General features: G+C 35.8%; 1 protein-coding gene across 1 annotated transcript in view; it reads left to right on the top strand.

Annotated features, from left to right (window-relative positions):
• Cps1 (carbamoyl-phosphate synthase 1) overlaps window positions 1–17,431 on the top strand; it is a 110,779-nt gene that overhangs the window by 58,047 nt on the left and 35,301 nt on the right. The window contains exon 22 of the mRNA XM_004653515.2: window positions 16,722–16,863. Within this exon, the coding sequence (XP_004653572.1) occupies window positions 16,722–16,863 (142 nt within the window). The remainder of the gene's footprint in view (window positions 1–16,721; window positions 16,864–17,431) is intronic.

The raw sequence follows: 17,431 nt of genomic DNA, 5'->3' as shown, positions 1-17,431 counted from the left end.
TTTTGCTGACTTAAGATTTTCTTTCTTGGTTTATGATGCCTGCAGAACTTCCCTGTTGAATTACAGTCTGTTCCACTGTTCAATTTCAGCACTGATTTCAAAAGCCTATGAAACCACTCCAATTAAGCCACATGGGGGTGCTAGAAACTTACAGTATGCCAAATGTTGCAGCGGAAGAGATGTGGGGTAGAAAAAGCAGATGTTATTGTGATTTAAACTTCCACTTGATATACATTCTGATTTGGGGACAGATTTAATGTTCTAATTGAATAGTTTTTTCTAGAGCCAGAGGGTATGTTGAAAGTCTAGCACATCAGAATTAAGTGTATTCTGATAGTAATAAAGGTTCTTGGAGGTTTAGAACAACTCACTGTTATAGATCACTTAAAAATATTTTTCTGACTTCCGTATTTTGTTCTTATTTACTTGCTGAATATTTGATATTTTGTTTCTATTTTATTTTCTAAAAATATTTTGTTTTTATTTATTTGAGAGAGAAAGATACAGAAATAGGCAGAGAGAGAGAGAGAGAGAGAGAGAGAGAGAGAGAGAGAGAGAGAGAGAGAATGGGTGCACCAGGGACTCTGGCCACTGCAAACGAATTCCAGATGCATGTGTCCCCTTGTGCATCTGGCTTACGTGGGTCCTGGGGAGTTGAACCTTGGTCCTTTGGCTTTGCAGGCAAGCATCTTAACCACTAAGCCATCTCTCCAGCCCGTTTCTATTTTCTGACATACACATATTTATAATTAAAGATTCGCTTATTCATAATTATATATATATCTCCACTTTGCTTAGAGCTTTTAAAATTTAAATATGCTAAAGTTTTACCTCTCTTTGGTATGTTTGCTTTGGTGCTATAGAACCAAATATCAAGACCTGATAGATACTTTAATGTTTCCTTTGTTTTTTCTTCTTCAAGTGTCTCTGATGTATCTTAGCAAATTGATAATAATTGTTAAAAATGCTGTTCTAAAACTTCTAGTGTAAATGACCAAAATGGGTGACTACTGAAGCTAGCTGTCTCCTTTTATGGTATAAATGATCTGAAATTTAACAAAGCTGATTAATTTTATGTGAATAGGACTCACATTTCCTGGCCCAGTTTGGATTGTTCTTACTACTATCCTGAACCATGAGGTCTTTTGCTTACCCCCCCACCCCAATACCTTGTAAATATCCAGAGAAGTTTAGTTCTCAAAGTAAGTACTATTCTGAAAGGACTTAGTAGCTCCTTATGACCAGCTGGCATTATAGAACTTACTTATTTGTTGTCAGTTTGTGTAAGAATTGAGACCATAATTCTTTCTGCCTTTGCTTTTATTTGTGGTTCCCTTTGTTTTAGGCTCTCAGCTCCTCAAATGTTGGAAAATCTGTCTTTGATGTAGGACTAGGAGGTTGTTATTTATTTGATGTGTGCTGAGAGGTCTCATAAATTCTCCTGCCTTGGCATGTCTCTGGAGCTAAGGTGTTCAAGTCCTTTGACAATTTTCACACAGATACCTGTGGGAATGAGCATTGGGGACTTATTTGGGACAAGAGGAGAAACTTGTAGAGGAATAAGTGTAGATCATAGACCTGGGTCAAGTTCCACTTGTTTCTTCCTTGTACATCAAAACTTCATAGGCTATGGAGCCACAGAGGTTGGCATGCCAGCCTACCCACTATAGAATCATGGGTCCATTACTTCCAGCCTCATATTCTTCCTGTTAATATCTACTTCATAGTTTTTTTTGTGAAGCTTAAATAATACAAGAACAAAGGTTTTCTGTCACTTGTTGAGTGCCCATGAAGGTTCTTTCCCTTTTCTCTAAAATTCTATTTGCTATAATAAAGAGTATTTCATGATTTTAAATACATTTACAGGCTTATCTTAAGAGTCACTGAATTTGTTCATATATTTTGTAATTTGTCATTTCTTAATGTTTCTTGTGATGTATTGGCCCCTGTTTTAATATCGGCCCTATTTTTAAGGATGAGATGATAGTAGTGCAATCACTATTCTTATCCAAAGAACAATTAGTGCTCCATTATGATAATGAAGCCAAACATCAGTATGCACTCAGTCATGCTATAAGTTATTCTGATAGCCAATAAATGCAATTCAGTAGAAGAGGGTAATATTACTCAAACTGGTAGCCATTCTGTGACTTATATTCTCATATGTTCACCTGAAAGGAAGTCTGGAGTTTTACTCCCATATATATATATTTGTATCTTTAGAATATATATGACTGTGAGCCAAGATCATGCCTATAATCCAAGCACTCAAGAGGCTGAGGTAGGTGAGTCATCATGAGCTTGAGGCCAGTTTGGAGCACAGAGTGAGTTCTGGGTCAGTGCGGGCTAGATAATGACCTACCTTAATAATAAGAAACTAAAATGAAATAAAAAATAAATAGACCATATGTGAGTTCCCCCTGTGGAGATGAGGGAAGCCAAAAAAAAAGATTGCAACAAACAAGGTAGTCATTATCTCCATGGCTGTGAGAAAGTGGGAAGCACAGTAAGAGGTCCCTTTCTTGGAAGGATGGAGAGAAGCACATCCTAAAACCCTCAGGGTGATGAGCTAAGGTGAACAGCTGTTGGAATAAAGCTCAGCGTCCTGGCTCTGCGTTCTCATTCTCATCAGAACTCAGATGTGATCATTGTAGTCCCCAGTCTGAGACCAGAGAAACTGTGATCTACACAAGACTTCAAGAGAAATATCCTTTTTATTCACTGATTAGATAAAGATTATTTAGAGACCTTCATCAAAAATTTTCTTTTTTCTACTTGAGTTCATGGACTTTTCCTTCTCCTCCTAAATTGTTTATTGCTACCCAAAGACACATTAGGAAAGTTGACTATTTTAAGCAGGTCCTTAATTTTTTAAAATATTACACTGACATTAATGAACACAAGGTGACAACAGGTATGCTACGTATTTATTTAGGCTTTGAGGATGTTTTATTTCTTCAATGTCATGTGAGCTGTATTATGCAGGTTACTAATGCCTGTTAATCATCTACATTGTTTTATACACACAAGTAGGTATTTAGTGTTTACCAAAGTCTTAATTTCATGTTGCCACATCACTCTATAAGGCGTTTAGGAAAGGTTAGGTCTTTAACTTTTTAGCAGAATTAAAAGTGTATACAAATACACACTCTCTCTCACACACATATAGGTTAGGGCAGATGAATTACATAACATCTGACAGAATGAAAACTATATGAATAAACACCTGTGGTAGAATATCAGGGATCAGTGCAGTCATGGTTGTTCTATCACTGCAGAGCCAGAACATGGAATACACATATTTTTAAATCTTTTATTATTTGTTTTTTGAGAGCAACAGGCAGAAAAAGAGGGAGAGAGAGGGAGAATGGGTGTGCCAGGGCTTCCAGCCACTGCAAATGAACTCCAGATGCGTGTGCCCCCTTGTGCATCTGGCTAACGTGGGTCCTGGGGAATCGAGCCTTGAACCAGGGTCTTCAGGCTTCACAGGCAAGCACTTAACCACTAAGCCATCTCTCCAGCCCATGGAATACACATTTTAATATTAGTAATGAATGGGCAATCATGACACAAAGATCTCTCATGTGGACTTTTATTTATAAACAAGGAAGCTTGTTTGTGAGCAAAACTATTTCAGGATTTTACACCTCAAATGTTTTTATTTATAACATTAATTTGTATTTAGCAACTTTAGATCAAAAGGCAATCATAATATTTACTATTAGTTGGATAGAAAACATGAATACTAATTAACAACCTTAAGCATCTTCTCACTCTACTATATTTTTTATGTCTTCATTGTCTTTTTTTGTGTTCTTTGTCTATTTCACATACCCACATTAAGTATATAATTATACTTGCCTAACAAGTAGAATTTTGCTCTTTTACTTGCTACAACAAAGCTGTATTAACTTTTACATCTTTCCTTCAAGTGATTATTTTAAAAAAGACAGACAGACTCTTCATGTTAAATTACCAGTGGAAGATTTACCACCATTGAAAAATTTTTTCCTTTTCATTAAACTCAATTTGGGCAATTTTCCTGGAATGGCCCATTTTGCTCTCAGTTTTTGTTCACAAGGATGCGATCTACATTAGTTGTAGATGACTAGAAATTGATTCTGTTTTTCCCTATTTTATATTTTTGAAAGTATATGACTAGTGAGATACAATTTATACCATGGACATGTTAGAAGCTAGATTTGGATTCATTTCTATTAATGATTGGCATAGATTTACTCTTGGGTTATGGAAAATATGGAAATTACTTTTATTCCACATTCTATGTGTTTCATATAATTTTATGCTGCACTCATTCTGATAATGTTGATACTCTCTTGCTATTTCATTGCCGCTTACTGCTATAGCTTATGTAGTAAAGAAGAAACAGGCAGTTGTGAAGGTTCCAATTTCCATCTGAACACCACTATGTTCAGTGTGATAAACTATGCCCATCCATGGGTGCTGAAAAATCATAGGCGTGCCTACTGCTTAGGAAAACAATCTAGGGCAAGCCTAGTGAGTTCCACTTGGGCATTCATGTGCTAAATTGAGCTCAGTAAAGTTGGCCATTTCCCTGCAGCCACAGACTTCTGGCAGATGTAATAATGCTGGTGTCACCTTAGCAGGAACACTCCCTTTGAATGTCCTCTCCTACACATTCTAGTTTCTATTGACTTTTTATTTAACTTGCTCACAAGGCATGGCAAAATCAGACAAGAATGCTTTGTGTTTAGATTTGATTGAAGTTTCTAAGGGAAAGTGTCACCCGAGAGCTGTTAGAAGTTAGATATAAGAAAAAGCATGGTCTGTACTTCCTGGTGATAATTTACATTTTCTGGTAGAAAAAGTCAATAACTTCAGCTTTAAAATACTACATATAAAAGTAGCTGAGTGTGGCGAGCCTGTATGAGACATTGTATTAGAAAAATAAAACCAGGAAAGAAAATTAATTAATTAATAAACAAGTTTTTTTTTTTCTGAAAAAGAGGAGTATTGGTATGAAATTCTATGTCTCTGAACTAGTAACAAAAAATATTTTTATGTTTTGAATTTTATTTTATGTTTTGTGTGATGCAATGGGGTATTTAAGTGATATCTATTGAATAGGATTTTATTAATTTATATGTGATATCAAATGGTATATCAGATACTTAATATCCTGTGAGACTTCATTTATTTTTTATTAGTATTTTTATAAAATTAACAAATAATTGTGGAGTGTTAAAAGTATAGATATGAGTTTATGAATCTGATATGGACTAGACATATGTACTATTCAGTTACTATATAAAATTCATACTTTATATTCTTGTATGTTAACTTTGAAATCTGATAGTTTTAGAGAGTGTGTATATAGTATTAACACTTATTTTAGGTAATCTCTCAATCGATGTTTCTAATCTCAAAATGATAGATTATACATTTACCTACTTGATGTTTTTTTAGTAGTAGTTCTTAGACCAAATGTTTATTAATATTCAGTCATTAATATTTATTTGATACCTAGTGTATACAAAAAATTCTACTAGGTCCAATGCCATTTGTTGATTAATCATGGTCATTAACCTATCTTCAGTGTGTTTGTAATCTATATGAGTAGTTACACATGGACAGGATACATTGATGGACATCCTGAAAGAGAAAATATTAATCCATAATCCATAGAAGTTTGATGATAAAACAAGAGCTCTAACACTTGTGCACATGAATCTCATGCAAGTCTCAGTATGAGTTCCTAAATAGTATTATTACCTGCACATTATGGTGAAATGAGGGCCCAGAATAGTTTAGTAAATTCTGCATGGTTTTACGTGTAGTACATACTGCTGTTGGGATTTGAGGTCAGGACTTTCTTAGTCCCAGGAAGCATGCTTTTCTTTCATATATCCTACTGTCACAACAGCAATAAGAAGAGAGGATTTCAGACAAAATGATTATATAGGAAGTGCTTTTCAAGTGTGTATTACTTAGGGAAAGGAGAAAGAGAACTAAGAAAAGGATAGAAGCTGACACCAAATATAAGAGGAGGTAAAGACATGAATTATACACTTTTTTTTTTTGCTCTTTGACTTATGTTGTTTCAAAAATGTGAGTCTTACTATAGAAGAGTGGAGAAAGCTTGAGAGCAGGCAGTAAACTGTGTATTATCTGCCTATTTGCTCGTGATTTGCAATATCTGAAGCCTCATGTTTGCATTTTACTGGTCTGTAATTATTTCCTATATGTTGACAGCATGCTCCAATTAAAATATAAGTAAATACTGAATACCATAATGTCTTGATATAATTTTAGCTAGATATTTCTTAGCAAGGATTTTTGTTCATTTGTAAGAGTTCTCAGTAGAGTTCATCATTCTAAGGTACAGCACATATTCTGAAACATACAAATGATTTCTGATTGTTTTTCATGTATTTTCTAGGCAATTGGCATAAACTAAACACTTAGAAATATTTGAAGATAAGATTCTAATTACATAAAAATACTATTGGCATGAAGTAAAAATCAGAATCAGTTGTGGTAAAGGAGAGAAGAATACATGCTTCCTGGTTGCTGAAAAGTACAACTACATTATTAATTGGAAAAACAGATGGTTCATGATATGAACTTACTATGTTGGGAGACACTGTAGATCAGCACCTCTAGGTTTTAATTTTTCTCTAATTATCAAGGAAGGCTTTGAATAAACTGTTTACTAATAAGAGATTTATTTAACTATTTTGTATTTCTATTAAATAGAGATTATGTACATGAAAGCATTGCAGTCCTCATACATCAATGATCAGGTCTCTTGCTTGTTAAGAATAATTTAGCTTTTTTGTACTGTTCCTAAAAAGTCTGCATTTTTGAATTTATAGATTTTTATGAAAAGTCTTGATGAGAAATATGAATAAACAAAGTCAAGACAAAACCATGGAACACTTGAAATCGTGTAACTCTGCATATATCCAATGACCTTAAACTGTGTTTCCATTATAATACATGTAAAAGATAGCATGTCCTTTACTATTATAGATGGCAAAACCAAGTCACACTGAGATGTGTGTCATACTTTGTGTCATGTCAGTCAGAGGAAATCAGAGAACCTAGTTCAGTGCTTCTGCCTTCTGTCTAGTCACTGACACTTCAAACCTTCTTTAGAGATATGACTTTTAAATCAGACAGCTGGAAATCAGTTCTTAGCTGTCACGTTGTGAGCTGCATGTTTTCTGACTGAATTGTTGACCCCACTTAGAGGGGATGCATTGTGAGGAACATGACCTTTTTCTAGAACACTTGTGGGGAAAACACAGGGAGCCTGGCAGGGAGAAATCCCTAAAGGTCACCTTTAGAAGACATAAACAGATTTTTCAAAGGCATGGGATCTCAGAATATATTATTTTAAAATTTTGCTTTATTAATTGTAAGTTATATAACACATTCACATATATGCATACCTATATTTTCCTTTACAAATTGTGCATATATTGTGCCTCCTATGTTAGGGTGTGAGTGGAATAATGGAAGTTAGAATGGAAATTAAATTTAGGTAAAACAACCTGCCACAGCTATAATTACAGAAGCTAGATAATTAGTTGTTGACCCCTAGGATGTTCTGTCCTGCTAATGAATACCTGAGATGTCATTAGGTGGGTATAAAACCACAAAGATGTGGTGTAGGGGTTTACCCAAGGAACACAAGGCGATGGCCTTGCCTCCTGTTGCTATTCAAAGTACCTTAGAGTGCATTCCCACCAGAAGATCAATTCTTAATTTGCAAAGAGTAAAAACTGTAATGTTCTTCTGCACAGCCTTAAGAGTCACAGGAATACTACCGAGGACAGGAAGAGACAAAGAGACAGAGGACTTAGGTGACTTTCCAATTTCCAGTTCTCAATCTTGTACAGCTGCTTCCATTTCTTTTCTGTCTCTTCCTGTTTTCCTTCCCTCTTGGTCCTATGCCTCCCATTCTTCTTTTCCTCTGATATTTGCCCCTTGAAGCACTCACTCTGTTTGGTGTTGGCTCACATTTACAAGCATGTTGTTGCATCTCCAGAGTCTTTTTTTCTCCCTAAGGATAGTTGGAACTTGATGCTAGGGTCTGACTAGTTTCTAGAAGTGCGAAAAAAAAAAAAATAGTTACGTGTTGAAAGATATATGTTCCTTGGAAAAACGTATTTGGTGTACAGAAATATAGTCTGATTTGAGCAAAGATAATGAAGATGTTTTTACACCAAGGATTTAACAATGGACTTATTATTTCAAATAATCAATTGTAACATCACAGAATTTGAAGATTTGGCTTTCTGCTAAAAAGTTAAAGACTTCTCTTTTGTCTGTGAGACTCAAATTCTGGAGCTATGTTCATAGAAAATCTCAGATTTTATTTACAAGATACATTCCCTTTGTTTAATGGAAAATATGGATTTAAAATTATGAATAAATGTATCAGTAAGAATAGAAGCAAGATCCCATTGTCTAAACTTTGTTGTTTAGCTCAGTCTCACCAGGTGAATCTTATTATTCAAGTTGAAGTTTGTTTATTTGAAAGTAACAGGGTATTTTAATATATACTACAACTACTGTATTTACTACTCTAGACAAGTGCTTCCTGTTTTGTTTTCATAGTCATGGACGGACAAAAAGAGTTCTAGCATTTTCAATTAAGAATAAATAAAATGGGATTTATTAAGGCTCAAAATTATAATAATATTCATTAGTCTATTATCTTTACATTTAGTTAATATTCATAGAAAATATATAGTATTATATTCAGTAGACTAACAGATTGAAATTTTAACAGATTTTTCAATTAGCAGATTGGAAATACAACTTTCTGTGTTACTATGCAACTAAAATTTAAAAATCTTTTAAAAAATATTTGTATTTCTATAGTCAGCTTTTTTAGGAGTCTCCATATTGCTTTCCAGAGTGGTTGTACCATCCTGCTTTCCCACCAACAGTGAATGAGTGTCCCTGCTTCTCCACATCCTCGCCAGCATTTATTTTCATTTGACTTTTTGATGTTGTCTATCCTTATTTATTTATTTGAGAGAGAGAAAGAGAGGAAGAGAGAAAGAGAGAATGGGCATGCTGGGGCCTCTGAACACTGCAAACAGACTCCAGCTGCATGCACCCCCTTGTGCATCTGGCTTACGTGGGTACTGGGGAATTGAACTGGGGTCCTTAGGCTTCATGGGCAAACACCTTAACCGCCAAGCCATTTCCCCAGCCCATGCAACTAAAATTTATTTAAAATATATATGGGGGTACTAGAGGATGGCTAAGTGGTTAAATGTGCTTGCTTGCGAAGCCTGCTGTCCTGCATTAAATACCCCAGCCACTCAGTTAAAGCTGGATCAGCATTCGTTTGTGCTGACAAGAGGCCCTGGCATGCACCCTCACCAACACACACACATACATGCACATGTGCACACACACACATACACACACAAGCTAATAAATAGAAAATTTTAAAAAATGGATACAGGTTTGAGGATGTGAATTAGTATCAGAATACTTGCTTAATACATACAAGCCACTGAGTTAAATCCCCGCCACAGAAATAAATAAAAATTTTGAACAAAAGTAAAATATAAAGAAATTAAACATCTCAGAGCCAGCAATAGTAACTGTTAAAGTATATATTAACCCTTCAAGCCAAACACTAAACTACAAAATGTCTTGTAAACTTTATGCTACACAAATGTGACCAGCTAGAAAAGGCTGCATATTATATGGTTGTTGAGATCAAATATCAAAAGTAGACAAATCTAGTGACTAAGTATGTGAAGGAGTGAAGGAAGAGAACAATGTACAGTGATTGCTAAGGTGCATATGGCTTTAGAAAGCATGGTGAAAATAATCTGAAATTAAGGAGACATGATTGTTATATGACTGAATATATTAAAAACTATTAAATTATACACTCTAAAAGGACCACATATTTAAAAATTGACTAAAATATTGACACTACTAGTTTTTCATAATGCTTTGGTTTTTGTTTTGATCTTGTGGTAATGGTGTTAATATGCTTTATCCTAAACATAGTTTTCCATGACACCATCTCTCTCAAACCAGTATATATAATGTTGTGGCATCACTAGAATGTGCTGTGGGCATTCAGATGCATTGGACCATGTTCAGAATGCTGTTTCCCCATGAACCCTGGATTAGGGTGTGCTAGCTCAGTGTGTGAGATAAAAGATAAATTCCTTCAAAGACTTCATACCTACTCAGGGCACAGCCGTGGTGTTTTCAAAAAGAGAAATCTATGGGATTTTCTCTGTTATATCAGGCTTCTACTTTTCTAAACACTGATCATGTTTTTGCAAATGTCATTTACATTTCTCTTAAAGAAAGAGATATGTCTTTTCTCCTTGAAAGAAAAGAAAGACAGCATTTCCACTGTTGGCATTATTATGGCTGTGACATGGTCTTGAACCTGTGCTTTGTCAAAAACGATAAGCGATGCTGCACAGAACTCAAGGGTCAGGAAGCGGAGAGCAGGTATCGTAGTCCAATTTTCTTACAAACCAGGTGTTATTACTGAGCATCAAGCCTGGTGAGGTTTTAGTTTTTCCTTTTTTTTTTTTTATTTAGAGGACAATGGTAAAATTGCATGCCCATCTCATAATTGCAGGCCAAATGGAGTGCTGATTTCCACATTAGAGCTTGTGCAATCTGGAGGGAGATTTGTTTAGTGCTGCTGGTGGGTAGCAGGGTCAGATGAAAGCAGTCAAGTGGCAAAGTCCTGCAAGTGTGCTGCCTCCCCTGGTAATTGCCATGCTGCTGGCATCCCACCAGTCCCTTAATAGATTCCCCAGCTCCAAGGTGCCAGGTGAAAATTTCCTCATTAAGGGGAATTTATTCCATTTCCTTTGATCATTTATTATTGAAGACTAAGTGTGAGTGGGGCAAGTTTCTAACATGGAAGGGTAGAATTTTAAACAACAACAACATCTACCTTGGAAGTCAGAGAGGAGGAAAGAAGCTTGTAGTGTTTATAAAGCCGAGAACACACCAGAGGCCTCCTGCCCTAGAGCTGAGCCTCATTGTCTAACCATGAAGAGATTACTGCCGGGGTGTAAAAAACTCTGCCTGTCGGGTTTTAAGATGTTCTGTCTCTCTCTAAAATTTCATCCTGTTCTTTTGGGCTGCTAAGTAGAGACACTGGAGGTTGTGTGAAGGCCAGTATCACAGACCTTGGGTTTATCTTGTTTTATTGTTTAGATTTTATTATGACACGATGAAAGTCTACTCTTTAAAGGCTTTGCCCTTGAACTCTGAAAGCAAGGACAGCTGGTAGGGAAAGTGAGGTTGTATCTATAGCATATTTTAGAGATGCAGTTCTTTGATATGGACTTAATGCATATGTGTTTAAGAGTAAACATATACAAATAACTAGTATACAGAAATCCATATCAGATAACAGAAGGACCACTTATTACAGCTTAAAACTGTGCTTTAATGCAATACATTCCCTTCAGTTGAGCACGTTTCTAGCATGGTATAATGCTCCCTTGATTAGAAATGGTACATCCCTATTGAGCTTTCAATAAGTGGTTTTGAATTACAAATTCAGCATTTATATTTCTTTTAGTAATTACTCTGTTTTGAGCATGTTCCAAATGAAGCTTTACATTTTCCTTTGGAAAAAAAAATAAAATAACATAGTCCTTTCCTAAAATACAATTCTACATAGATTGACTTAACAAAAGAAAAAAATAAAAGAAATCTCTCTATGTTGAAAATTCTGTTTGCAGACAAAATGGAAGCCAGCTGAACCTGGGCAGATAAAGGAGGAACGGAGCTCTCAAACTCCACATTGTTAAATGGCATTTATGTTCACTTATGATTATTTGTCTTAAATTTGACTCTGAGGAGATTTAACCTTATCTGACTCACTGGACCAAAGCTTATGAATCATGTCTTTCAACTGTCTTTATTTTATTTTATTATAAAGGGGCACAAATTTTTTTTAAAAAAGAACTTGCATTAGAACAGATTTGGGTAATGACAGGCCAGCTTTGTCTTGTATGTAAAAGTAGAAGAGAGGACAAATAAGGGAAACCAGCTCCCTGTCTTAGAGACAAGGGCCACTGCAAAAGCAGGCAGCACTCAACTGGGGAAGATATCTAACTTCTTTGTCTTTGTCACTGCTCTGGTATATCAAGATTAACCTCTGTTTGTCAGTGATGAGGGCTGCCAAGTGCTTTATGTTACCTCATGAATATGTCCAAAGAGTAGAAATTACTAGCTAGCGAGGACAGGAGTGGAATGCTATAAAGATCCATCACTCTAGCTTCACATGAACACACCTACCCAATACTTGCATTTACTTTAAGGTATTGTTAGGAATATTGTAGTATGCCATTCTGAGTCAATACACTCTAATTTTCCACACATTCTAAAATATTCCATTTTATTAATCTAGCTATTTGAAAATTATTCAAAGTCAAAGCAGTTTTTGGTTTATCAGGAAAATATGCTAAGAATCAGCTTAGTGAGCTTAAAATATGCAGTTGTAGTTTGATGCATCTGTCTGAAAGTTCTAACCTGGCATGCTGTGATGGGGGGGGCTGTTACATATAGTTTTTACCCCCATTCTGCAATGTCTGCATAGTCATAAATTTGTTCTACAGCTATTCTTCCTGGTCATTCTCACAGGATAATGGAAGACATCTATCTAGTGTACTCTTAGTGACTGACAATTATCTTCTTTCTACCACCAGAGCTGAGTATAAGCTATAGAACTCTTGTGCAAAAAACAAGAGGAATTATATCTATCCCAGTAATAGAAAAGATTTACATTGACTGAATAAATGCAAATTTACTGCATCTCTAGTAGAAGCATGAGGAATCTAAATGGTTTCTTTTGATGTTTATTAAATACCTTTATTTATAATTTCATTTAAAGCAGTGTAGCAGTTTTTTTAAGAATTCACTGTTCTTTCATATAAAAAGGAAAAAAAAAATCAAACCATTAAAGGCCAGAAAACCAAATGCAAAATGGTAAGATCCACAGCAGCAAACAAATATGATTTAAAAAATAACTCTAAAGTACCATACTGAGTTCTGTTTGTCCTTTGGACTTGAAGAACTCACAGTCCTGATGCTGTCATCCATCCTCATAACTAGAGGGGCGTACAGTATCCAGCAATGTTTGGAGAAATGCAAAGTGAGCACACACAAGGCAAAATAGTGTTTCATGGAGGGTCGGAAGGATGGACTCTTAGTGCTCCTTGTACTGACTGTACTACAGCTTTATTCAGTTTCAGGCAGTCAAAGCTATGGGGAGTTAGATGAGACAGATCACGAGTTTGCATCACATCAGGTCATGAGCTTTTTTTTTTTTTTTTTTTTAATTTATTTTATCAGGAAAACTTTTCGGAAGCTGTGAGTTCCCATATTTTTCCAAGAAGCTCCATCCAACGCACATAGTCTTCCATATCTCTGGGCTTAGACTGTGCAAAGATCAGCTTCTCTCTAACTAGCTTGATCTCTACAGGGAGTGTGCTGGTTCTTCTGGAGATATGCTGCATGAATGTGTCTGGACCCTTTCTTTTCAGGGCTAGGACTTCAGGCAGCTAATCTTAATGGTGTTTGTACAGTAACATAATGTGGATTAAAAAAAATCTCAGATACCTTTTCAATAATAAATAAATGCCATATTGAAAATGCAATTATTCTTTATGTTTTCTTCACTGCTATCCAACAATGACAGGAAAATGTCATAGCAAGTAAGTAGAAAGCCTATGGGTAAGGATTTGGTCAATGTCATGTCTATGATACTTCTCCACCCGAATCCAAGCCTCATATCTATGATTTCATAGCAGTTAGAGGCCATGAAAAATGTCGTGCTTGTTCTTCAGCATGAAAACAATATGATTTAAGATGGATGAACATTATAATGAGACATAATTTTTTAAAATAAGCACAGTTAAAAGTTTTACTTTAGCAAAAACAGCCTATTGCCTCCTGTATACATCCACTTTGGGGCCCAAATGCACACTTATAATGAAGCAGGCCATTGTTTAGGAATGGCTTCTGGGTAAGGAAACCACAGAGCAACAACAACAAAAATCCTTTCTGTACCTTTCTGTCATTTGTTTGCAAAACTGAAGGTAACCATAAATTTAGGAGTTCCAAAGTCCCTCAGGAGCTAAGAAATCATCTCTGGGGTGAAGTATCTTCTGACAGGGCTCCAGCTTGTTTTCCCCCATCATGGCTCTTGTCCCAGTACAGACACACTGGTAACTAATTGTCTGTCTCTTTCTATGTGCCAACCTCTTTGCATGTATGAATTAGGTATTGTATGTCCCATCGTCCATTCAGGTAGCCCAGGCCTGAAGCATATGCAGGTTCACTATGCATAAAAGCACTGATGAAGCACTGACAATGGACGGCCCTTTGCACCACCTATGCAGTTTCCTCACTTTTCAACCCCAAATCCTCAGTACAGCATTGTCCTGGTTTCTTGCACAGTTTCTCTTGCCAAAGGCGTATCTATCAGCTCTTAGTTCACACAACTGAACTTTGTTCTCATCCCTCTGCTTCCATAGTGTTTCTCATATAGGGCCACTCATATGGTTATCTTTTTCCTTTCACCTCACACTGTACCACATAGTTTATACCTCCTAATTATTTTGAAGCACTCTCTGGTTCTATTGCTTCAAATATTCTCATATATTTCCTTGAGAAGCACACTGTTCAGAAGAAATTTCTGTGATGAAAGAGTAGTTACTGGCTGTGTGTGGCTAGTAAGCATTTGAAATGTGGCAAATGTGACTATAGAGCTATATTAATCTAAAAATGTTTTATTTCTATTTATTTGAGAGAGGAAAGAGAGAGATAGAGAAAGAGAGAGGTAGAGAGAGAGGCAGATAGAGAAAGACAGAATGGGCACACCAGGGCCTCTAGCCACTGCAAACAAGTTCCAGATGCATGTGCCACCTTGTGTATCTGGTTTATGTGGGTCTTGGTGAATCGAATCTGAGTCATTTGGCTTTACAGGCAAACATCTTAACCACTAAGTCATCTCTCTGGCTCAGAGCTAAATTAATTTTAATTTTTAACTTTGCAATTTAAATAACCACATGACTAGTGACGACCACACTGGACAGCACAGTTCGTAAGTATGCAGCGTGGGGTTTGGCATAGCTTCCAGAGTAATAATATGAATTATTATAAGGTTATAATTCAAGAACTTGCTAGGAAAGTATGGGGGTGTAAAAGAATAGTTATAAAAACCTGTGACTATCCTAACTCAAATAGGAATTAAAACATGAATTTAAGGTATATGGAGAAATGATGCAGATACGAGAAATATAAGTAAATGCATAGAAAAGGCTGGGTTACAAAAATATGCACTGATACAGATGTCAAAAGGCAGGGCAACAGCATTATCTATGCTGGTGGGTTTTTCTCCTCTCCACACTCAGGCTGTGAATTAATTAAATAAAGGTTAATGATCAGATTGAGCAAAATACAAGTGATTTAGTTCAATTATAATCTATTCACCGGGTTTGTGAAAATATTAAAGAAATATTTTTGTTCATTTTTATTTATTTAGAGTGACACACAGGGAGAAAGAGGCAGATAGAGAGAGAGAGAGAGAATGGGCACACCAGGGCTTCCAGCCACTGCAAACGAACTCCAGAGGTGTGAACCTCCTTGTGCATCTGGCTAATGTGGGTCCTGGGGAATCAAGCCTTGAACTGGGTTCCTTAGGCTTCACAGGCAAGCACTTAACCACTAAGCCATTTCTGCAGCCCGAGAAAATATTTTATTTAGTATAAGTTAGATATTCTGATAACATTGTGGTATATTTTAGCTTTATTGTATTGACTGTCAAAGCTGTTGTAATTGAATTTTATTGTGCTGGCTATTGCTTGAAATAGCCCACAGGTTTTTGGTTAGAGATATTTTATAGTAATAGCTTTTACTTATTTCTGTGCTTTAGCTTTTTTATAAAGTATTTTCATACAGTTTTAAAATCTAGTTATAAGCTGATTTGAATTACTTCTTTGTATTTTCTGTAACATAAAATTATAGTTATAATTTCAATTGATTTAATAAATATTTGTTGAATGCTGTCTGATGGTCATATAATACCCTAGGCGTTGTGAGTAATATTATAAATGAGCTTTATACGTTATTTGTTCTCATGGAAGTTAAGTCTATCAAGAATTATTCATTGATCACAGAATATTAGGAAACATTAAAATACCAGGTAATACTGGCAGGCTAAAGAACTTAGTTCTGTCAATACCCAGGACAGTAAGCAAAAAAGGCAGCAAACAGTTTAGAAAGGTAGGCATGGTATGGGTTCCGTGTAAGGGGAACTGAGAGACGTAGTGAATGAGACATGGCTTTAGTTGACTTTGGAGGGGTGGCTGAGAAGTGGGGACAAACTGAGCAGATTAAAGGTATGTTAAATTCCTCACAAGTAAGAGACAATACACACGAAGCATACTCTATGGAAATTACCTTGGGGGGTGGTGGGAGAGAGGATAAATGTATCCAGAATAGAAAATGACTATAAAAGAAAAGAAGCATACAGCCTATACCCCACACATACATCCAAGAATTACATATATAGAAATATTAAAAGGCAAGAGTGATTCATGAGTGAGAACATGTGCGTTTTTCTTTCTGGGCCTGGTTTACCTCAGTAACTTTACATTCCTTATTATTGTGCTTGACCTATATGTGAATCTCTCTTTTCCATTTGATCTTAGTGAGTCCATTACAGAAGAAACCCTGAGAAAGGCCAAGGAGATTGGGTTCTCAGACAAGCAGATTTCCAAATGCTTAGGACTGACTGAGGCCCAGACAAGGGAGCTGAGATTAAAGAAAAACATTCACCCATGGGTTAAACAGGTAAGAGAGTTTCCTGTTTGGTCTATAGGAATTCTATATTGAAGTATATCATAAACTAAGAAAGCCTTTGTCAAAAAAGGGAATGACATGTTTAGAAAATGACTACACTTAGTCAGTTGATACCCATGGTGTCATAATGTTTATTCAGCACAAGGCTGGCATACCTAACAGGCAAAGGATGAAAGGGCACTAAGATGTAAAGATTTTTATGCTATAAATATAAAAAAAACTTGTCCCAGGTTTCCCCCGATCCATTTAATCCTGTTTACTAAAACAATGTACAAACATGCATATTACATATACTTCAGTGACAAAAATTCTTAGCATAAATAGATGAACTTGTATAGAGGCTGACCTTCTTGAAAAAAATAGTCATCTCTTTTGGCACTAAAATTTTACAGGGCCATACTTTGCTTTAAGTGCTCCATCATTATAATTCATTTAGTTGTCATTGTGATAGGACTTGGTGTAATGAGTTCATCTAGTCTTCATGGCAGTCACACATGAACATTCATAGATGTGCTGTTGCTAGTCCTTTTTTTTTTTCTTCTTCTAACGGAAGAATATC

This window comes from Jaculus jaculus, chromosome 4 (genome assembly GCF_020740685.1).
Source record: "Jaculus jaculus isolate mJacJac1 chromosome 4, mJacJac1.mat.Y.cur, whole genome shotgun sequence".
NCBI lineage: Eukaryota > Metazoa > Chordata > Mammalia > Rodentia > Dipodidae > Jaculus > Jaculus jaculus.
The sequence above is the reverse complement of the archived record's forward strand: the minus strand, read 5'-3'. Positions and strand labels throughout refer to the sequence as shown.